This window comes from Artemia sp. Qi Xiang Cuo, chromosome 9 (genome assembly GCF_049724085.1).
Source record: "Artemia sp. Qi Xiang Cuo chromosome 9, ASM4972408v1, whole genome shotgun sequence".
In the NCBI taxonomy this organism is placed as follows: Eukaryota; Metazoa; Arthropoda; class Branchiopoda; order Anostraca; family Artemiidae; genus Artemia; species Artemia sp. Qi Xiang Cuo.
In genome coordinates, this window is record NC_142802.1 from 76,143,334 (window position 1) to 76,167,264 (window position 23,931).

General features: G+C 34.4%; 1 protein-coding gene and 1 pseudogene across 1 annotated transcript in view; one reads left to right on the top strand and one right to left on the bottom strand.

The window, feature by feature from the left end:
* LOC148949030 (uncharacterized) overlaps positions 1–23,931 on the top strand; it is a 387,072-nt gene that overhangs the window by 219,186 nt on the left and 143,955 nt on the right. Inside the window, exons 36-37 of the mRNA XM_089095093.1 lie at positions 7,938–8,109; positions 19,841–20,050. Of these exons, the coding sequence (XP_088951219.1) occupies positions 7,938–8,109; positions 19,841–20,050 (382 nt within the window). The remainder of the gene's footprint in view (positions 1–7,937; positions 8,110–19,840; positions 20,051–23,931) is intronic.
* On the bottom strand, positions 13,294–14,343 carry LOC148949031 (uncharacterized; annotated as a pseudogene).

The window sequence follows — 23,931 nt, forward strand, 5'->3', positions numbered from 1 at the left end:
CCATTTGATTTGTAGTCAGTATTGAATCATATCCATAAAAGTAAAACTGTCTCTTTGTGTAGACACATGCGTATTTTTTTGTTAAGGGATATATTTGCCCGCAAGGGCACACATCATATTTTATCAGGAGTCAAACTTTACGAAATTGAAGAGATTAATTGCGTGGAAGCAGCAAAATATGTAGTACAAGAGGATGTGGAAATTCTTCAAATTTGTGTAAGGATTCAAGCCCGCTGGACGCTTGCCTATCGAGTTTTTTTTTTTTTTTTTTTTTTTTTTTTATTATTATTATTAGGTATAATTTTATTTGCTATAGTAATAAAAAAAATACTAATTTTTAGATATGATACCTTCTTTCTAGATGTTCTAACACACTTGTCAAAGCTAGACTTACTACTCTATTAAATATATCATTATGCATAAGTTTACATTTGAACAATTATTCAACATTATTTCCGTTCATCTCTGATTTAGTGTAGCAGCTCTTTACTTTTAATTGAAAAATAACCTGTTGTGGAAAAAGTTTTTGTCACTCTATTAAATATATCATTGGATATAGGTTTACGTTTGACAAATTATTCTACATTATTTCTGTTCATCTTTGATTTAGTGTAGCAGCTATTTACTTTTTACTCGAAAAATATCCTCTTGTGGGTTGTGGAAAAAAAGTTTCTGTCACTCTAATAAGTCTATCGCTAGACATAACTTTACAGAAAATTTAGTTTCTTCTAGTTTCACGGTCTAAGTATAGATTCTAAGTAGGTTTTAACTGCACTGCTTGTTTGGTGGGGGGATGAATAAGAAAAAAGAACGCATGGACCTTTATTTGACTCGGTTATATTTTGATTCTGAAACTATTTGTCATAGTCCGGTGTTCTAATAAATTTCATGAGCCAAACTCTGTACTTTTTAAAATGCTGTAGTTTTTTATATTCTTATTCGTATGCCATTTATTCTTGTGGTATCAAAAATTTGGATTGTTGGTTCAATTAATTATAAGTTCATTAAAAATTAAGTAATTCGTTACTACTTATAATAATTTGCAAGTTCCAAATGATGTCAGAAAAGAGATATTTAAAAAAATTTGTTCAACTATAAGTTATATTATTGTTTTCAGATCCTGGTTAGGTTGGGCTCTGAAGAATATTCGGGTAAAAGAATTTTTCACATTTTCTATCTTCCTTCAATTCTAGTATATGAAAAAACTTGAAACTGTGATTTTGCGATAAGCCTTCAGCTGCAATTTACACCAAAAGGACAAGATACTTATCAAAAGCATGAAAATTAGAAATGTAAAATGTATATTTCAAAGAAATAATATCCTTCTTAATAATTTAAAATCGATAAACCGTGGAAAGTGGTTTTCTTTAGTATTGTTTGTGAATGATTAAAAGATGATGAGTGACAGAAAACATTTTTGAAACTAAACAAAACTTTAAATTTAGTAAATTGTCAAATGTTGTCAAAATGTAATTTTTTCCTGAAGTTGAAACCTCTTAGTTTAACTCAGGTATTGAACCCTTGGTAGATATATTGGTTCGAAAATAAACTATCCCCGCAAAATCTGAACTAATATAGGTTTTCTGCAGGAAACTCTAGCTTTTGATCTTAGCGTTCTCATTCTTTTAGGATGTATGGCATGGTTGGGATCTCTCACTTGATGAGGAGGTCCTTCTTTCTAGTACTACAACCTTCGAAGGTACTGATGATGTGCTAGAAGTCCATTATACGGAATATGGTCTCTCGTACACGTCAGATAATTTGGTACGGCGGTGACCTCCTAGTCGTGTTTGCATAGAGGATGACGAGCGGTGGGCTCCTACTTTGCCTACAAAAGGAGTACGTGGTGATTTATTTAAATACTGACTCACCCCATTGAATGATACATCAATAAATGATGAAGATGGTGTTCAATTACTTAATCCGGAGGCTGAATGTATACCACCCCCTCTTTGTAGTATAGCAATGCTGGAAGATAGTGATAGCGTCGTAGAAATAATTGAACCTAACATTATGTATTTAAAAACTGTTATAAATATCGATATTTCAATAGAATAAAGATTAGAAAGAATGAATTTTTTTTTGTTATCTTTGATAGAAAACTTGGTTGTGGACTGATAATAATCTATGGGGTGATTTAATCAAACTGAACTATTCATGTACAGAAGTCTCTGCTGGTATTCTCACTCTATATATATCTAGTATATGAAAATTAAAATAGTACAAACAAATTTATTGTATGATTACAATATAAAGCTCATTACACCTATTAATTATTAGATTTAACGGTAAATAATATATGAGAACTCTTCCATTAGGGTTTCTGTTGTTTAAAATCATTTTCGTAGAATGACCTCTTATGTTGTCTCTTAAAGGCCCACTTTTTCTCTTCTCTTAGAGCATAATCATCATAATAATCCGAGTTATATCTTGCACTAAATACATTTTTCTTTGGGTTTTCACTGCTGTCTTTTACACTATAGAGATAGCCCTCTTTTACTAGTCTCTTCCTTTGATCTTCCTTTTCTATCATATCAATCCTTCTTTTATCTGAGCTTACTTGCAATCGGTATAAATTTCTCTCCATGTCACATATAATTTTTCTTCTCCTTTCCTCCAGATTCTTCTCATCTGTCTCTGCCTCTATGCAGTCTAAACATTCAGTAGGTTCATGAGAATGTTCAAAATCATGAAAATGTCCTTTACAAATAGAACAGTTGCAATAAAAGGATATTTCTAACTCAACTTGTTCACTCATTTTATCTCAAGGTCAAATTGTTATGTAAAAAAAGTCCTCTGATTGGCTGAGAAGGAAACATGGGATCTAGCTGTTTCCCGGGAACTCATAACATTTGGCTTGAACAACAACAACAAACACTGTTTCCCGGAAACTCATAACATTTGGCTTGAACAACAAATATTGGAAACACGCGATCTCCCGGGAACTCATAACATTTGCCTCGAATAACAACAGGAAGGAAGTGTCATTAACTGTTTTCCGGAAACTCATAACATCTGCATCGAACAACAACAAGAAGGGAGTGACAAAGTTCCTGTTTTTTCATTCTCACTGACAAAGTCCATAAAAACAGACAAAAATGTGACAAAGTTCCTGTTTTTCAAATTCTCACTGACAAAATCCATAAAAACAGACGAAAATGTGAGCAGGTTCCTGTTTTTTCAAATTCTCACTGACAAAATCCATAAAAACATGTGACAAAGTTCCTGTTTTTTCAAATTCTCACTGACAAAAACCATAAAACATCCATGAAAAACATCAAATAAATCGACCAACACACATAACCATCCATAAAACCATCCATAAATGTGACAAAATTCCTGTTTTTCAAATTCTCACTGACAACAAACAGACATAAACTATGTAAAAAAAAGTTATAGGTGGCAGCATGGGTGAGTCCTGGGATCAATAGGGTCACCTCTACTGACAATAAAAAAAAAATCTTCTTGTGTGAATTTTGAAAAAGTAGGAGGTCATGCCATTCCCAGAGACCTAGTTATTGGACCTTTTAACCATTAAATAAAAAAAATAAGTTTTTTAAACTGAAAGTAAGGAGCGACATTAAAACTTAAAACGAACAGAAATTATTCCGTATATGAAAGGGGCTGTCCCCTCCTCAACGCCTCGCTCTTTACGCTAAAGTTTGACTCTGTCTCACAACTTTATTTTTTAAAACAATAAAAACTTTGACTTTCTCACAACTCTATTTTTTAAAACAATAAAAAACTTTAGCGTAAAGAGCGAGGCGTTGAGGAGGGGGCAGTCCCTTTCATAAAGGGAATAATTTCTGTTCGTTTTAAGTTTTAATGTCGCTCCTTACTTTCAGTTAAAAAAACTTGTTTTTTTTTTATTTAATTTCTGATCGTTTTTTAGTTAATGCAGCTTTTATTTGCATAAAAATTTTACTTTTATTTTGCTAAATGGATGTCTTTACAAATTAACTTACGTAACTAACTTCTATATTCGTATATTTTTCTTCTGGAAAAAAATACAAAGTTGCAGATTTTTGCAGATATGAGCTTGAAACCTATGTAATAGGGTTTTCTGATACGCTGAATCTGACGGTGTGATTTTCATTAAAATTCTTTCACTTGTAGGGGATGTTTCCCCCTCTTTAAAAAATCAAGTAAATTTTCTCAGGCTCGTAGCCTTTGATGAGTAATACTAAACTTAATAAAATTTATATATTTAGGATCAGCATTATAAACACATTCTTTTGATACATTTATTGACATCAAAATTTCGTTTTTAAAAGTTTCGATTACTATTGAGCCGTATCGCTTGTTTTTTTATTGTTTTTTTTTATTACGTATATGTTATTACTTATATGAAGGGGTTCTCCCTTAGTCAATACCACGCTCTTTACGTTAAAAGTTAAAAAAAATTTGATTCACAAACCCCTGAATCACAAAGGCCGTTTAATTAGAATAGATAGCTCTTTTGAAAGCACTAAAAAAAAACTGTAGCGTAAAGAGCGAGGTATTGACTAGGGGAGAACCCCCTCACATACGTTATAATTTCTGTTCGTTTTAAGTTCTAATATTCCTTCTTTCATTTCAGTTGAAAAAACTTGTTTTTTTTTATTTAACTTCTGATCGTTTCTTAAATAATGCTTGGAAATCCGGCGCCCCCTTCATAGAAATGTCCCTTACCCCAAAGAAACATTCTCCACGGAAATATTCTCCAGAGTAATCCCCTCCTCTAGCCCCCCTCCAGAAAAAATCCTTCCTGAAAATGGTTGTATACTTCCCAATAACCAATAAATAATGCTGGCAAGTCCGGTGCCCCCTTCATAGCAATGTCCCTTCCCCCATGACCACTGCCGGCATGAACCGTGCCGGCCCTATAGGGGCCGAGCCTCGCCGGCCCCCCCCGCCCCGACAAAATCAACACGGAAAAAGTCAGTATACATCACAATAACCAAAACTAGAACTTAAAATTGAGTAAAGTTCATAACTTTCAGCCCTCTCCCTGGGGACTTTGGGGGATCAAGTCATCCTAAAAGACATTGTTATAATATATTCGATCATGCAGAAAAAAATCGCTATCTCCAAATTTTTATCGGTTGACTATGGGAAAGAACAGTGCGTGGGAGGAGGCCTAGTTGTCCTTCATAGTTTTTTGTCGCTTAAAATGGGTACTGGAACTTTGAATTTTAGTTCAAATGAGCCCTCCCACAATATTCTAGGACTACTGGATCGATAAAATCACCCCTTGGGAAAAAAAAACAAACAAACAAACAAATAAACACACATCCGTGATCATTCTTCTCGCAAAAAGTGGAAATTTCCACATTTTTGCAGATAGGAGCTTGAAACATCTACAGTAGGGTTCTCTGATACGCTGAATATAATGGTGTGATTTTCATTAAGGTTCTATAACTTTTAGGGGTCTTTCCCCCTTTTTTCGAAAATCAGCCAAATTTTCTCAGGCGCGTAACTTTTGATGGGTAAGACTAAACTTGATGAAACTAATATATTTGAAATCAGCATAAAATCTGATTCTTTTCATGTATCTATTGGCATTACAATTCCCTCTTTTACAGTTTTGGTTACTATTGAGCCAGGTCGCTCCTTACTTACAATTCGTTACCACGAGCTGTTTGATATGACGCTGTTATATTTTCTAGACAGCTAGATAGTTGTACGGTAAGCTATTACACATAGGAGAGATTGTTGACAAACTTATAACAATAACAATTAAATTTATTGTTGTGTATTGTTTTTTGTTGGCTGTAGTTAACTCTGAAATTCTGCTAAATTTTAAAAGGAAATGAAAATATTTATAAACAGGTATAACTTTTAACAAGACAATAAAAAAAAATCTTCTTGTGTGAATTTTGAAAAAGTAGGAGGTCATGCCATTCCCAGAGACCTAGTTATTGGACCTTTTAACCATACTGAATCAAATGGCTATTTCAAAATTCCAACCAGAAGTCTGTGGGAAAAAGAGGCATGGGAGGGGGCTAATTGCCCCCAATCTTTTTCGTCACTTAAAAAGGGCATTAGAATTTTTAATCAAATGAGTTATTTACCGATCTTCTTTTACTATTAGTTTGATAGGATCCCCTTGAAAAAAAAGAAACAACAGAAAAACACGCATCTGGGATCTTTCTTCTGGCAAAAAAAACAAAGTTCCATATTTTGTTTAGATAGAAGCTTGAAAGATCAAGAGTAATGTTCTCTGTTATTCTGAATCCAATGTTGTGATTTCCATTAAGATCACTTGACTTTTTGGCGTGTTTCCCCCTTTTTCTAAAATCAGGCAATTTTTTCCAGGTTCTTGGGTTTTGATGGTTAATATTAAACTAATTAATTTTATATATTTAGAATCAGCATAAAAAGGCAATTCTTTGATATATTAATTATTATCAGAATTTCTCTTCTGGAGTTTCGGTTACTTACTTTCTTACAGTTTGAGTTTCTTTGAGTGTGAGGTACTTTTAGAGTTTCTCCTTACTTTCAGTCTGTTACCCCGAGCTGTTTGATTTAAATACATACGAAAGTACAGAAATTTGGCAAAAATTGTGACATCTTCGAAACCAAAACACTTGGAATTTGGGGTTTCGTGATCTAATTTTCCCACAATTGCTCCGTTAATTCTTAAAGGGTATACATGGCATAAACGTTGTTCTAGAAGAGGAATTAATTTTTCAGTTTTCAATTAATTTTTCAATAAAGGCAAAGTTTCTCAAAATGGAAGAGTGAAGTTGAAACCTATCTTTGATTTGATTACGCGTTCTAATTTTTGTTTTTTTTTCTGGTTTATTTATAGTAATTTTAATCACTTTTAAATTCAGATATGTATAACACTATTCCTGCTTGTTTTAGGTTCCATTAAGAATATTTATTTTTCATTAGAAATTTTTGAAAAACTTATCTTATCCTTTGTCAAAGTTTTTGTTGGGCACTCAGAATTTGCTGACTAAACATTTGTCAAGACCTCACCCCTTTTAGAGTGTTTGCCCGCCCCTTCCTACTCTCAAATTATGTAATCTTTTATCCCAATGCATTTTGGTAAATATTAAGAATCTGTCTGCTTTTTACTAAGAAGGACTGTTCTTTAATTACTTTTCATTGTTAAAAAGAGCTTGACGAATCACTGACTATTATTTGTCTTTAAAACAATTCTGTTTTGGACCTGAAGAAATCAAGGTCGGAGTACACATGCCAGCGCTTACAAATCCTTTTCTAGCCTCATATTTACTTGTAGAATTTCGATTTACCAGCATATGACTGCTAAAAAATCTCTAGCTTAGCAAAATTGTGGTAGATTTATGTTTTATACCATTCGATTTGTGTACAACCGATACATAAGATATGACACCCCATTCAGTTTTCTTCCTAAATATAAAAATTACCACACTGCCTTTGCAATTGTGTCCCAGCCCCTCTCCTTTTAATGGGGCAGGATGTAGCCATATGCTATATATATAAAGTTTGCTGGTTGTGTAGATTTGGACTATTATTGTTCTTATTTCTCAGCAACAGTTGGTTCATTATGGAATCATTATCATCAGGCAGTATAATTTCTTTTATAATTTATAATTGTGTCATCAGCCAAAATAATTTTAAATCTAATATTTTATGTCGATAAATTGAAATGAAAACACTTTTTTATCCAGTAGTATTTGCTTCTTTTTTTTTAATTTAGTTTGGCTGTAGATTAGCCATTTTTAAAATTGTTTCGTTCTGATCCGATCACCTTTTACTTATATTTTGCATTTATTATTGCTTTCCTGATTGAGCTAGATGACGATACTTATGCCGTAGAAACCTGACAAACTAGAAACATCCAAAAAGTTTAGTGGTATTGAACCTTATTATGCATAAATACATCGGTTAAATACAATCCTTGTTTGTTTCAGAAATGCAAGCATTTTGTTTTTAGTTTTGTAATGTGCTATTCACATTTCTAGGACTGGATTCGGAGTAGGAACAGTTGTAAAAAATTCCGGCGATAGAATTCTTTCATTTGATGCGACAGTTAATGAAAACAGTGAAGGGCCTCTTAAAATATATCAAGGAACAGTAGATTTGGAATCATCGCTGGAGAAACTGGAAAAACTGAAGGTTACTTATGATACAAAGGTAAGAATGCATAGAGCTGGAAGTCAATTTCTAGTTTTTTATATATCATTTTTCAGAATCAATGATAATGGAACATACGAAAACTATTTGTTACATGTATTTGTGACTTCTTGCCGGTTGCTCATTCGTTGAGCTTGTGCATGATGTGCCTTCATGAATACCTCCTTCTAATTTTTAATTAGATATGTCTGGTTTCACATCCATACCAAATTAGAAGGAGATTAGAAGGAGGTGAAACTCAATAGCTTTTTGATGAGTTGAAAGGAAAACAAAGGCTTATAATGCCGCTAATTGTGCCCTTCTTCTTTGTTTCACCCTCCAATCCCTACAATTTGAAAACCGCCTGTTTTGGTGTGCTCATTGAAAAGATGCCCTTTTTTAATATTTTCGTTGGAAAAATTAAAAAAAGATCATAATCCCCATCCCCTGAAATTTGAAAAAGTAATAAAACTAATAAGCTAGAGACAGTTTTTGTGCCCCCCTCCAGGTTTTTTTTTGCTCCTTCCTATATTTTGATAATACCTTTTTTGGTATTCTCCTTGAAAAATGCCTTTTTTGGTAATTCCATTGAATAAATTAAAAAAAAACTAAAAGATTTCCCCCCCCCCCACCCACCTTAGAATTTGGAAAGATAATGAAATCAAATAATGCCACAAACAGTTTGTCGACAGAACTGAGAAATTCAAAACAAGCTTCAATTGGGTACAGTTTTAGTATATTAGGATCTTTTAAAATGAAAGTCGAATATTTACTTTTTCTCTAAATTCATTTCCATCATTTATTCTTGGACATCTGTGTGGCAGTTATTAAAAAAAGAGAAATTATCCAAGCCATTACCAGCCCCTAAATTATTGCTAGTGTTAAAATATTGATGTATGGATAGTAATCTATCGATGCTCACTCACAGAAATGTAAGATAACTCTCACTTTTCGGGTCTTGAGAGAATCAACCCCCAATCCTTCAGTTTCTGAAGGTACAATGTCAACTGGACTCCTAAATCTGAGATGCCAATCTTACTATTTGAGTCGAGCACAGAGTTTAGTCTTCCGGAACTGGTAAGAATAGGATCTTTCATTGACATTGTCTTCTCTGATTGTGTTATGTCTCCTAATGAGGGCCAACGCGCGACCTCCGCAAAGTCCAAGATATAAGGCATGTGCTGTTGCTCTGGACTCTATAGGATTGGGACTACTGCTCAGATGAAATGATTTCGTATATTATAGTTTCTTGTATAACTGCTATAATATAGGTTCTTTTTGATTAGTTGAAGATGTTGACTTCTAGTATTTTAAGATGACTCTCACTCTTGGAGTCTTTGGAGAACCAGCTCCAACTTTCCAATTTCTGAAGATGACTGCCAACTAGGCTCAGACATTTTTGGTGCCAACCTTACTATTGCCAAGCTTACTTTTGGTGCCAAGTCGACCAAAACGTATAGTGAATGAGATATCATAATAGTCTGACCTTCCATAATTCAACATGAAAAAAAGAGAAAAAAGAATATTTTGACTGAAGCGTTTGAAATCTCGATTTTAAAAATGGAAAATAGCGTAAGGTATTCAGTAATTGAGATTAATAATTTGCATTTTATGCGACTGAAGCTGGAAGATCTCCGTATACAAAATTCATTAGATTGTTAGAGCTCAAGAATTGTTTTGACTTGAAATCATTTTATCATTCGTTGTTCAAAGCGAAAGGACCTGTGTGTGATTTGTATTACATTATCTAAAACCTGTTACCTACAAAAGCGCAGTGACCTATTGAATGAAATTGGATATGATTTGTTGGACATAATTGATAAATTAAACAAAAACTTACCAAGTTTGAAGTTTGATTGTAATTCTACTCCAAAGAAGGAGCGCCAGCGTAGCTGAGAGTTCAACTGAGATAGACCTTCGCAATCGCCTCGATTGACCAAAACAAACCCAGTATTTTAAAGTCATTATAATATGCGGTGGTTAATCTCATGATGAAACGCTGAGAGTTCAACGGGAAGGGAAATTGGGAGGGCAGTTGAACTCTCAGCTACGCTGGCGCTCCTTCTTGGGAGTAGAATTACAATCAAACTTCAAACTTGGTAATTTTTTGTTTAATTTATCAATTCTACTCCAAAAGGAGCGCCTTAGCTCCGCCTTCGAGTTCAACTGACATTTTAAAGTTCAGCATGAGCTATACCAACACTAATGATGAATAATAGACCTATTCATTAAAAGAGGCTGTTGTACAAAATTTCATTTATAGGAAGATATTTCAAACATAACAAATTACAATTAATATATTCAAAAGACAGATAACTGCTGACGACTTTCAATTGGTTTATTATAAAACCTTGCAAACGTTTTGGCATTTGTCCAGCCTACATATTTTACGATTTGATCTACATCAACTCCTCTTGCTTTAAGGTGGGACGTTTAGGCAGACCGTGTGCTATGAGCACCATAAACACTGATATCTATACATGCAAGAAATAAAACTTCTTTTATCCATCTAGAAATAGATGACTTGGACGCAGCAGTATGAGGCTTACGATATGTAAGAAAAAATGCGTCGTTTCAATTTGGATTTGATGTCATTATAATATATATAGCTAGGTGCGTCGCCGGACACAGGGACGACTCTTGAAAATGTCGAAATTTAAATAATGATTTGTGGTTGCCCGGTTTCGATGTTTTTAACAATACATTGATTTGAAAGTCAAAACTTCCATCGTCATTATGTACCATATTACTAAGTGATAAACTGGCCAAAAACTGAACTCTTTCACAAGCTTATAAAATCAATAATACTGCTAATTTTTGTGTTAGTGTCTTTAATTGAAGATTTTCGATATCACAAGGTGGCAGTTTAAAGAGATCGAATACACATTTTACATCCCAAATACTTGAAATCTTGGGTAGACTAGGCCTTCTATTAAAGACCCCTCTCATAAACTTCTTGGTGATGTGATTACTGCCTAACTGAAGGCTTGGTAGAATTGCCGATAAAGCACTTCTCGCAGTATTAATAGCACTGTATCCAACACCTGAGTGAAAAAGTTCCGTAAGAAATGTCAAAGTTTCCGGTAGAGTTGCCTCCAAGGCCTGGATTGTGTTTCTTCCACAAAATTCGATCCATTTTTCAATGTAAACTTTGTACTGGCGCTTAGTTGAAGCCCGCCACCCATCCATGATAATATCGACTGTGGAGGGAGAATATCCTTGGTGGTGAAGCCCTTGCCGGAGACGACGCAAGCCGCTAGGTGTAACGTCTTGGACAATGGATGGTGCAAGGTCGGTTTCTGTGGGAGAGACAAAGTAAAATTATCATTTGGTAGACATATTGGACTTCCTATTAAAAGCTTTAATAGTAAGGGATACCATACTTGTGTGGTCCAGTTCGGAAAGATCAAAATACCCGTGGCCTGATCTGTTTCCACCTTCTGAAGGATCCTCAGAAGTAACTTGAATAGGGGGAATGCATAAAAGAAATAATGCTTCCAATTCATTGCAAATTCATCTACGAAAAAACATTCTGGATCTGGTTTCCAAGAAACAAATGGTTTAATCTGAAAATTTAATCTAGTCGCAAACAAATCAATATCTATTGACTGACATACCAAAAAATTCAAAATAGTAAATATTTCAGAATCCAATTTCCATTCCTTTTCATTATCAAATTTTCGTGATGCCTTATCCGCAATATTAGCAACCCCAGGCACATGTTCTGCAGATATCTATCCTTTGCCCTGCAGTACTACCTGCCAGACCTTATTTGCGAAATAATTACAAAATTTAGATTTTGATCCTCCCATTTTATTTATATAAGCTACTGTGGTTATATCGTCAGAACGCAGCCGAACATGCATGCCTTTAATATCCTGGGCAAAACATTTTAATCCCAGATAAACAGCCTTTGTTTCTAAAACATTGATATCAAATCTCTTCTCTTCTGAGGACCATTCACCTGTGGCCATTTTCATGGAATATTCATCCACGAGTGCCCAACCTAGTTTTGACGCATCACTACACAAATATTTGTCAACTGATCTAGACTCAATTGCTTTAGAAGCATGATTGTCAATATCCAACCACCATTGTAGTTCCAAAATTACATCGGATGTTAAAATTATCCTTGTCGAAAAATTACCCTTCGCGTACCTTAATGCTTGAGTTTTCAACGATTCCGCTTTTCGGTAACATACGGGCCCTAATTCTACTGCTGGAAATGTTGAAACAAGAACGCCAAGAGTTTCAGCCAATTCTTGAATCTTAGTCAATTTTTGACTAAGAATTTTTGAAACCAAATGTATAACTTTTTAATTTTTCTTTCCGGCAGGACAATACGCATTGATCGCGAATCTAACAAAAAGCCCAGAAATCCTATTTGTTGGCTTGGAATGAGAACTGACTTTCCCGGGTGGATCACAAACCCCAGTTCTGACAGTAATTTCGCTGTTTCATAGACATTATTTTGACACTCTAAATATGACCTTCCCAGAAGGAGAGAATCGTTTGAATACGTAACTGACAAATACCCTCTTCTTCGAAGCAGAGATATAACAGGTTTCATAAGTTTCGTAAGAACCCTAGGGGCCGATTATAAGACATTTTGAATAGAAATAAAAGCATAACAACGGTCAACTGGAAAACAAAGCCACATTTGATCTTCAAAATCAACAGGGAATTAATAATAAAACTCGACTAGGTAAATAGAGGCCATATAACAATTTTTTGTTATCAAAAGAACCGCAGAATGAACACTTTCCATTTTAAAATGGCAATATTTAAGGTTTTCATTTAAATTTTTAAGGTTAAGAATAAACCGGGTAGACCCATCTTTCTTTGGGACTGTAAAAACGGGAGAAATACAACGTATTTCCTTTATTCTGAAGTCGGGTACTTTAACAATAACACCCTTATGCAATAAAATATCAACTTCCTTTCTTATAGCCTCAATTTCTTCACACGTAAAACTTTTGTTTTTTGTTTTCAAAGCTTTTAGTGGTGTTTTCTCAAATTCAATCTTATAGCCTGAGGCCACAATATTCAAAATATTCAAATCACTGGTTATTGACTGCCATTCTGAGATGTACTTACTAATTCTCCTAGCTTTAAAGTTATCAGCAAAACGTTGTGACTGCCTATTGAAATTAACAGCAAAATCATAAAAATCAAGGTCGGGGTATGATAAATAGTACATACCAGCTATTTGCGATCCCTTTTCTGGAAATTCTGTAATTTCTTGAATTTGGACCTCTCTTGACGGTCCTGGCCCTGCATTCTGCGATAATTTGGACGGGGGGCCTCGTTCTGCCATCGGCGATAACGGTAGGCCCCCCTTGCACGTTTTTTGGTCTTCCAAAAGATTTTTTCAAATCCGCCACGGATTTAGCTTTAGACGTTGTTTTGGCAATATTTTTGCCAAAAAGATACTCCGTGACTTTGACTTCAGGGGCACATAAAGCTGATGCTACAGTGGGATCTGGGCTCAATTCAAATTTCATCGCATGACGTCTTTTTAAACTTAGATCGTAATTGGTGGGGTCAAGCATGTGAACTGCATCTGTAAGGTTTTTTGACAACTTTTTCTTTAATATGCTCATTTTCTGTCTCAAGAATCGCATTTGCTTCCTCTAAAACACAAAATGTTGAGTGAGCAATTGTCCGCTGCACTTGAAGGGCCTTAGCATCCCTCTGTTTAGCCTGTGATGAGAGAATAGCCCTAATTTCACTATTCACCCTTGGAGGAACGATTTTTTTGTTATTCGCAGGCCTAGGGTGGTGCTCAAATAACTCTTTTAGCTTCACTATTTCCAAAGGCTCAGAAAAAGCTTTATTTGCAACTTTGGCAAGTTTCTTATGGATCTTAGGACCCTCTTTGGTACCAGAACGTTCTTCAGAAATCTTTTTGAATAGAGCGTCATTTGACGTGTTTTCTTTTAATCTTTTACCTTTGTGTTTTTCCGGAGAAGCCTTCCGCTTTGTGTCAAGGATTTTTGTGGGGCTCCGAGAGCAAGATTTTTCGTTCCTAGAACTAATTTCAGGGCTCCGAGAGCCATACCGAGCACGAGTTTGAAACTCTGGGCTACGAGAGCCATTTGTTTGATCGCTATCACTCTCACTTGAGAGTATTCTGCGACGCGAATGAGTTTTATATTGCCTGCCACGCCTCTCACGATCATAATCTTCATCGACTAAATTGTCCAACAATCCAATCACTAACTCACTATCACTCATTATTTAATTTGGTCTGAATCAAAGCGAATGCTTTCGTCAACTGGGTTTGTTTTGGTCAATCGAGGCGATTGCGAAGGTCTATCTCAGTTGAACTCGAAGGCGGAGCTAAGGCGCTCCTTTTGGAGTAGAATTAATGAATAATGAACTAGATATTGAATGAAATTGGATACAACAATTTTGTTGGATATTTGGACGGATGAACCGATCATAAGGTGATTCATAAGCTCACGTTGACCTACCTATTCAAAGTTAAGTGTAGTTTTTTGTCTATTTGATAATACATTTCAATGGTTCAGTTCGAAAAGGATGCTGTTGTTCTAGCAAAATACAGAAGTTATCCACCATGGCCCTGCCGAGTGTTGGACATAATTAAGGCCAAGAACAATAAAATATCTTACGTTGTATTTTGTTACGGAAGCCATGAAATCGTGACAACAACAGCCTCACAGCTTTCGAACTTTGTTAGCATTTCAAAGGAGGCTAAGAAGAAATATGAATTAGGCGTTGCGAACGCTTTTGCGGAATTAGCTGATTTTCCTCATAAGCATCTTGAGATTACTGGTTCGAGTTTACCAAATACATCGGTGAATTCAGTAAACTCTGTTTTATCGGACTTGGACACAATTAAATCCAGTATCCTTAATGATATTGAAAAAGAATTTTGAAAAAAAGTTGTAATTACAAATTGTGCGTATTTGGTTGACTATATCGTTTTACATATTCACGACTCTATACTCGTTCAGTATTCGGCTAAGTTTGATGAGATTGAAAACAAACTACGGGCTCTTGAAAACGCAAACCTAGCCCTGGAAAATAGGGTTGAACAGCTTGAAGCACGTCTTGATGATATAGAGCAGGAAAAACGACTGAATCAGCTCGTATTTCATGGTGTTGACCACAGTGGGGGTCTTCCCATCTCTGAGTGTGTATTGAATGTGATTACAGATAAAATGCAAATTTCTGATTTTTCTTCGACCGCAATAGTTTCTGTATTTAAATTTCGAGCAAATTATACTGATTCGGACACCATTGTAAATGCAAAAAAGCGTCCTTTGCCTGTGTTGGTTACGTTCAAATCTGCTGAAATTGCAAGAAAAGTGTTTTCATGTAAGTCAAAGCTTGCTCGGTCGGGAATTTTTGTCACCGAGTACCTAACATCAAAAAAGAAACAGATTCTAGACTTGGCTAAGAGTAAGCTTGGAAACAGAAATGTTTGGTCGAATAACGGGACGATTTTTGGAAAAAACTCAGTGGAAGAGATCCGTGAAATTCGAGCTATGGGTGAGGTGGTTCGTTTGCCGAATCTGACCATATAATTTTGTGTTGTGTAAATTGTGTTGTTGAATTACTTGTATGCTTGTTTTTCCTTTTTTATTTTATAGGCAAATTTTCCGTTCCTTTCGTTTTTTTTTTTTTTTTTTTTTTTTTTTTTCCTTCTTCTTTCTGCCTATCAGTATGTTTTTTTGTCGTAAAGGTAATAACCCTCTTCAATGAGTGCGAATATATATTATGAACCTTTGAATGAATTAGAAAAAAACCGGTTTATTCTTGGAAGCCAAGCTCGTGACACACTTGCGGGGGATGATGAATGCATAGATAATTTTTCTTCGAATTGTCGCCCTAGTAATTATGTGAATCCAAATAATATTTATGAGTATTCAAATCCTGCGATTGCAGAAAGAGTGATAGTTTTCTGGAATTCTAAAGGTCTAAGAATAGCATATTCTTCTTGATGTTAGATTTTAAGGTCGCTGGATAAGAAGATGTGTATTACGGGACTTTGTGAGAAATTTGTTTCTAGCAAGTCACTGTCATAGGATTATTCGTTCCCAGGAGATATTTGCGACCAAAGAGATCGGATAACCCTTTAGCGGGGCAGTCTAGGCCGTTTGATTAATGAAGGTACCAAATCTTGGGTTAGGGATGACCTTTCCCTGTGGCTTGAAGGTAGGATCGAAACAATTTTCACTGAAATGAGAAATAAAGAAGAAAGGAACTCGATTTTGGGATTAATTTACAAAAATCCATCATGTGATATTAGTTTTTTTCTTGATGAATTTGAACCATTGTTAGATAAAATTAATAATGAAAATAAAAACAAATTTATGATGGGAGATTTTGATATAGATTTACTAAAAAGAGCGAATAGCTTAGATTTTGTTAATATGATGGTGTCACATGATAGTTTTCCTCTTGTGACTATTCCAACTCGGATTTTGCATCTCTCGGCATCTTTAATTGATAATTTTTTCGTTATTGGTGGATTGCTTGAAAGATCCCAAGCAGATGTGGTCGTGTCCGACGGCTCGGATCACCTTCTTTTAATAAGTAAAATAAAGCTAAATCAGTCAAAGGAAAATAAACGAAATGAAAGGACTTCGTTTTACCGTGAAATGAATAATAAAAACCTAAAGAGTTTTGCAATTATGATAGATGAAACAAATTTCTCGCGTGTAATAAAGAAAAAGTGTCCAAATACTGCATATGACCTATTCAGTGAGATAGTGACGAGTATAATGAATGAAACATGTCCCTTGCGAAGAATAAACCCTAATAGAAATTTTCCTAATAAACCATGGATAACAAAAGCTATTTTAGTTTCAATAAAGTAGAAAAACAAACTTTACGTGAATTATTTAAAGGATCATTCAGATGATAGTTTTATAAAATTCAAGAGATTTCGCAATATTTTAAATTCAGTAAAACGAAATGCTCAGAAACTTTATTTCCAAAATGAATTTCATGAAAATCAAGGGAATATGAAAAATACATGAAAAACAATAAATAAACTTTTGGGTAAATTTCAGAGTAAGGAGTAGGTGAGAGTCATGGAGACAGCAGGAGGTCGTCTTACTGATTCTCAAGACATATTTGAATTTCTGTGTGGTTATTTTGCAAATGAAGGAAAAAGACTTTGCGATCAAGCGCGGGCTAAACTACACACATCTGCGAGTTTTGGATCTGTCATTAAAAGACAGCCTGTAAGTCAGAATTCCTTTGAGTTTGCAAGATATTCGGAACGGGAAGTGGCACGATTCTTGGGTACGATGAAGTCAAGCTCTGGCGGGATGGACGAGTTTTCCCTGAAACTCATAAAGGCCGCAAAAACGAGGGTCTTACCTGTGTTGACGCACCTCATCAACCTTTCTTTAGATCTTGGAGTCTTCCCGGAAGCACTAAAGATTGCAAGAGTGATTCCTCTTCATAAAGGAGGGAAAAAAGATGACCCATCGAATCGAAGACCTATATCTATTCTCCCATTTATCTCTAAGTTGTATGAGAAAGTGGTACATGCCCAGTTAAGTTATTATATTGAAAACAATAAAATTGTAATGGAAAATCAATTTGGGTTCAGAAAAGGGCTATCTACGGATATAGCAGTTCTGAAATTGGTTGATTGGATTAATGATGCATTTGAAGCTGGTCTCATACCCGCGGCTGTGGTTTTTGACATAAAAAAAGTGTTCGATACTGTGGACCACTCAGAGCTTATTCAAGCTCTAGACTCGATTGGGGTGAAGGGTTCAAGTCTGGAGTGGTTTTCATCGTATCTACACAAACGGTATCAGATAGTTCAGAATGGGTCATCTTTATCTTCAAAAAGAAAGTAGAGTGTGGGGTCCCACAAGGGTCAATCTTGGGACCTCTACTTTTCATTATTTTCATTGATCGAGTGAAACATTACCTGTCAGAGGCTGGTGTCATCCTGTTTGCAGATGACACTTTGCTTTTTCTGGCAGCGCCTTCACTTGATGTTTTATATAATGAAATTCATAATGCAGTTTCTGAATTTCTAACTTTTTCTCAGCAAAATATGTTAACCCTAAACTTTTCTAAAACCTTTTTCATGATATTTTTTAGATTTTCTTCTATTGCTGGAAATGACCATATCACGGTTCAAGAAAATGTGATAAAGAGAGTAGCAACAACGAAGTATTTGGGGTTTTTAATTGATGAAAACCTGTCGTGGAAAAACCATTCAAGGGCAATAGCTGAAAAATTAAGCAGAGGCCTTGGGGTGATGTGAAGAATTAAAAATCTAGTCCCAAAAAAGATCCTGAAAATGATTTTTTTTTCTATATTTTACCCATATATTAGCTACGGATGCTCTATATGGGCAAGTAATTTTGTTACATGTTTCAAAAGAGTACAAAAACTTCAGAATAGTGCTGTAAAATTATTATCTGAATTTGATGATTCTAATGAGGTTCCTGCTTATGAGCATTTTAAAAAGAATAAGTTAATGGATGTATCCCAAATTCGAGATTACCAAGTCGCGATTTTCTCGTATAAATATTTGAATCAGCTGCTCACCCCTGCTTTTGAAAATATTTTTACTTTTAATAGAGACCTTCATGATCATAATGCAAGAAAAGCTGATGACTTAACTCATGAGTTTAGGAGCACCACTCGGGCATCTTTTGTGATTCACCATTATGGTCCCCATGTTTTGAATATATTGCCCGAGTGTGTGAAAAATGCGCCAAGTCTTCCAGCTTTCAAGTCACGGGCAAAGAAGTTTCTTTTATCTCTTGAGTGAATTTGGTGTTATGCTCACTCCAGGTTGTCATTCTATTTAAGGTATTTCCCCGATTTAGCTTGCTTTTTTTTTCTTTTTTTTTCTATCTACTTCTTGTCTTTTCCTCTTTCTCTCTTTTTTCCTTTATTCCTTCATCCGATAATTTTCGTTTGTGTTGAGTAGCAAGGTATGAATGTTATTTTAATTAGCTGAGAGTGATAACCTCGCTTGCCCTTTCAAGCTTATTGTCTTTCTTGGCAGGCGAAAGGCGAATAGTGTTTGTTTTCTTTTTTAATAAATGTATATCTCATATCTCATCTCAAATTCAGTCTGCACGAAGTAGGCCTAAAAAATCTTTAGCCTCTTATAATTGAATGAAACACCTTTTCTTCATTTCAAGTCATTGGTAAGAATTTGTGGAACATGAGGCAGGGAACTGAGGAATGAGGAATGAGGAAGTGACTAGAAATCCGTCCCTGGATCGTGAAAGTTTAAAGTAAAATAAAACAAACTTCTGTTGTTTTTGATTCTAGAAAAACATAACAAATAATTTTTCCATAGTAAAAATAGGCTGCTCCTTATTGATTACTGATTACTCTTTACTCATGATTATTAGTTACAAACTACCTTCTGGTTAGAAATCCATCCCTGAACTGCGAAAATTGAAACATTAAAAGATAGCTTGGTTATTAGGAATAAGATGGAATCAAATTAAATTTTCCATAGTAAAAAATTGCAAAGGTTGTCTCAGATTTTAGAGAACCTGGGAAAATGATTCGTTGCAAAAAAGTTTAAGAAAGTGATCCTTGTCAATTAAATAGTAGTACAAATAATTTTGGGTCTAGTAAATAGACTGAACGTTATTCCTCTTGCTGAAAGCTCAAAGCTACCGATTTGAGTAAGGTTCGGAATTCAAACCTAAAGCAAACTTTTTCTTTCTTTTTTTAATTCAGTTTTCAATCCCTATTGAATGGAATGTAAGTAATTTTTTTTTAGTTCACTGATGACAGAAATATGGAACATGAACTGATTTTACAAGTGAATGAATTCGATGAATCAAAGTGGAAGTACATCAAAGGGTTCCAACAAGGTCCACTTAGTTCAAAAGAAGAAATTGAACTGGAAGGAAAATATATTATTTGGCCTGTAGCTGTCAATTACTTGTACATTAAGGAATATCCTACAGGGAGGAATCACATATCAACGGTATAATTCTCTCCTGTTTCTTTCAGATATTTATCATTGTTTGAGAAATTCGATGCATCATAAGAGATTTGTATTAATATCTATTGTAAACTATATCTGAAAAGTTAAAATCTTTAAGCAAGAAATGAAAGTATCCAAGAAAATGTTCCTAAAAATAGTAGAAAAAAAAACAGCAAAGCCTGGACACTTTTTAAAAATTTCCAAATTTTCTGTCTCATAAGCTTCAAGGTATCATTTCGAAATAGAGATAACACTGAAAGAAAGATAACAAATAAAACAATAATAATAATATATATTAATAATGATAAGTAAAAAATAATAAATGATAATAATGATGCACAAATGGAAAAATAATGTATAATAACAAGCAATACTACCACAGTTGAAAAATAATAAACATCAATCATAAAAATAATTATAGAAATACTTTTAAATATTTACTATAATTTTGTAAGTATAAATATTTACGACATATTTAGATTTTGAAAATTATCCTTATGCCCTCTTATCAGCATCAATGAGATATAAAAAGAAATAAATAAATAAAAAAAATGCAAGACTAAAAAAAACTGAATTGACGAATATGGGTGATGTCAAAACCATTTCAATTTCATTTTAAGCCTAGATTTAATTGAATAATGGAACAAAAAATGAAAAAATTCAACCATTAAAACATGTTGTAATCCTTTTAATAGCATTATAGTTTGTTTTCTTTTTGGGTTTGCTTAACTATTGTAGATATTCAAGAGCCAGATTATGAACATTGGGGTATTTGGGGTATTAGACATAATTGTTTACAGTCTTTTCCAAAAACAGAATTGTCGCATCATGGATTTTGATTTTTGAAAACGAAAAACAAACATTAAAAAAGATTTCAATTTTTTGGAAGAGATATGATAAAAAATTGTGTCAAAGAACCCAAACTTTTTTTTTATTATACTGTTATCTTTCCTTAAGGGACTTATAGAGATTTGTTTAGTGAACGGTCGGGACCTTGGCTGAGCAATTTAAAGTTAGACCATATTAGAGTTAAGACCATATTAAATCTAAGATCAGCAGAAATAAAAATCTATGATAATTCAAACTCAAAACAACTAGAAATCACTATAAATAATAAACAATATCGAAAATCGGAATGAATGAAAATCGTAATTAAAGAAAATATTTTGCTATTAAAGGATAAATAAAACAAATAATTTCTAAGACCACACTGGCTAATCATGATAAAAATATTCCTTTGCAATAGATATTCCTTATATTTTCGGTACAACAATCAATTTTTCACCCAAAAAAATGGGCTCCCTTTGGGTACAAGCCTTTCACCTTTTTTGGCCACTTTTTACATGGAATATATTGAAACCTCCGCTTTGGATACTTTTCCTCTGAAACACCGGTTCTGGGGCCGGTTTGTCGATGATGTGATCTCTGTCTGGAATCACGGAGAGATAGAACTTAACGCTTTTTTACTTCATCTTAATAGTTTCGATTCCAACCTTCAGTTCACCTTGGAAGTGGAAGATAATCATAAACTGCCTTTTTTAGACGTCTTAATCTTCAGCAAATCTCTCAGCCTTGAATATTCGATTTACAGAAAACCTACACATAATGAAAGGTATTTGCATTTCTCTTCCAACCACCCTCCTTGTGTAAAAAGAGGAGTAGTTATATCTTTTGTTGATCGTATCATAAGAATATGTTCAAAGGTTCATATAATCCCAGAGTTAAATTATTTGAAGGACATTTGGTTTTGCAATGGATATCCCATCAAGTTACTGGAATCCATCATAGAAAAAAGACAAAAAAAGGCAGAAAAAGATTCATCATCTCCACAACCTCCAACGGATATCATCCCTTTAGTGGGTGATAAGAAAGTTTTTACTGTTTTGCCCTATTTTCCCAAATTAGGTGACAAATTGCAAAGAATTCTTAAAAAACATAACTTAAATGTCACCTTCAAAAATTCAAGTAAAGTTCAGGACTATTTTAACAGCGTTAACAATGAAACGAACCCTATTTAGAGCAGTAGTGTTTATAGAGTCCGATGATCTTGAGTCTTTATTTATACTGAAAGAACCCACCAGCAAGTCAGGAAGAGATTGTTGGAACATAGGTCCTCAATCAACAAGGCTATGGAGCTATGCCAAAGGCCTGAGACTTTTGATTCCGCCTTGGCTCAGCATGTGTATGACAACCCGCACCAATTCGTTTTATTCGATAACACCTCCATTACTGCCCCTGTTAAAGGTCTCATCCAAGTTTTCAGGGAGGCAGTTGAGATAAAAAAGTACATTCACCGAAAGGTTGCTCTCAATAGAGACACGGGAGAAACCTATTTAAGCCCCATTTATAATGAACTAATTAATTCTGATCGTTTTTACTTAAATATTAAAAAAAAATCACATTTTGCAACCTAACTTAATCTGTGATGATGTTTTACCTGGAAAGCGTTTAGCTTTTAAAAACACTATGCATAAATAACAAAATTTAGGCCCCGTTCAGTATTGTATGTTTTCATTCACTTACCCTTTTACCGTTCGATGGAGAGGGTCTTCAAATTTTAGTTGCACTTTGTTTTAAGGTTTGAAAATTTTTTTTATAGTATCCTTGGAGTTTTATTAGTAATTTGGATATTATTATATTGCACTGGGGACGGTCAATTGGAAGTCTGCACCGAAGTATTTGTATTGGAGCCCTTATTTTTCACTGGCTTTATAATCCTCGTTTTTCTCTCTTTTTAATATTCAATTTCAGTTTTATTCCTTCAAGGTTTGTTTATTCATTTATATTCATACCTGTTGTATGTTTGTTTGCTATGATTGCTTATTTAATTTCTTCTCGTTTTTTTATTCTTTAATAGTAATTTCTAGTAGTTTTGAGTTTGATTTATTATAAGCATTTATTTCTGCTGATCTTAAGTTCAATATGGCCTTTACTTTTCTTTGAAAACCTTCTTCTTCGGAAAGTTTTTGTTTTAATTCATTTCTGCTCGTTTTTATTGCCAAAGTCTTAAGTTTTTCCACATTACCAATTTCAAAATGATTTTTTTTTTCCACATCAAAGTAGCAAGATTAGTATCAAAATAACAATATCAAAGTAACAAAGAATCAGAGTAACGAAAGTATCGAAGTAAACAAAGTTATCAAAGTAACCAAAGTATCAAAGAAATAATAAAAAACTTGCATAACTAACACACCTTGCCCCGTAAATTAGTAAATCAAGGTATCAAATTAAATAAAGTATCAAAGTAACCATAAGCAACTTGCATAACATACAGCCCTTGCCCTGAGGGCTGGAGAAGGGGTTCAATCGCAGAAACATATTTTTTTGGCCTTAAGGCTATTTTGAACAAATGTCAATCTCAAAATTTTGACCCGATGCATTTGGGGAAAGGGGGTTGGGAGGGGGGCTAGTTATCCCTTGATGACTTATGTCTCTTAAAGAGGAACTAGAACTTTCAATTTCCAATCAAATGAGCCTCCTCCAAAGTTTATACGGCCATTCCTTCCATAAAAATCTTATATGCACCCAGGTTATGATTTGCAACCCTTGCCCTCTGGTTCTGGGGGGTTGTGTTCATCCCGACGACATTGTTGTATGATCTTTAGACTATTTTGAAGAAAATGGCTATCTAAAAATTTCGATTGGATGCATTTGGGGAAAAGAGGGTATGTAGACTAGCCTCCTCCAAAGTTTATACGACCACCCCTTCCATAAAAAACCATATATGCCTTCGAAGCATAACTTAAAATCCTTGCCCTTGGGCCCTGGGAGCTTGTGTCAATCCCAGAGGCATTTGTTATATGATTTTTGGACTATATTGAGCAAAATGCTTATCTCAAAATTTCTATCCGATACATTTGGGTAAAAGAGGACGTAGGGGG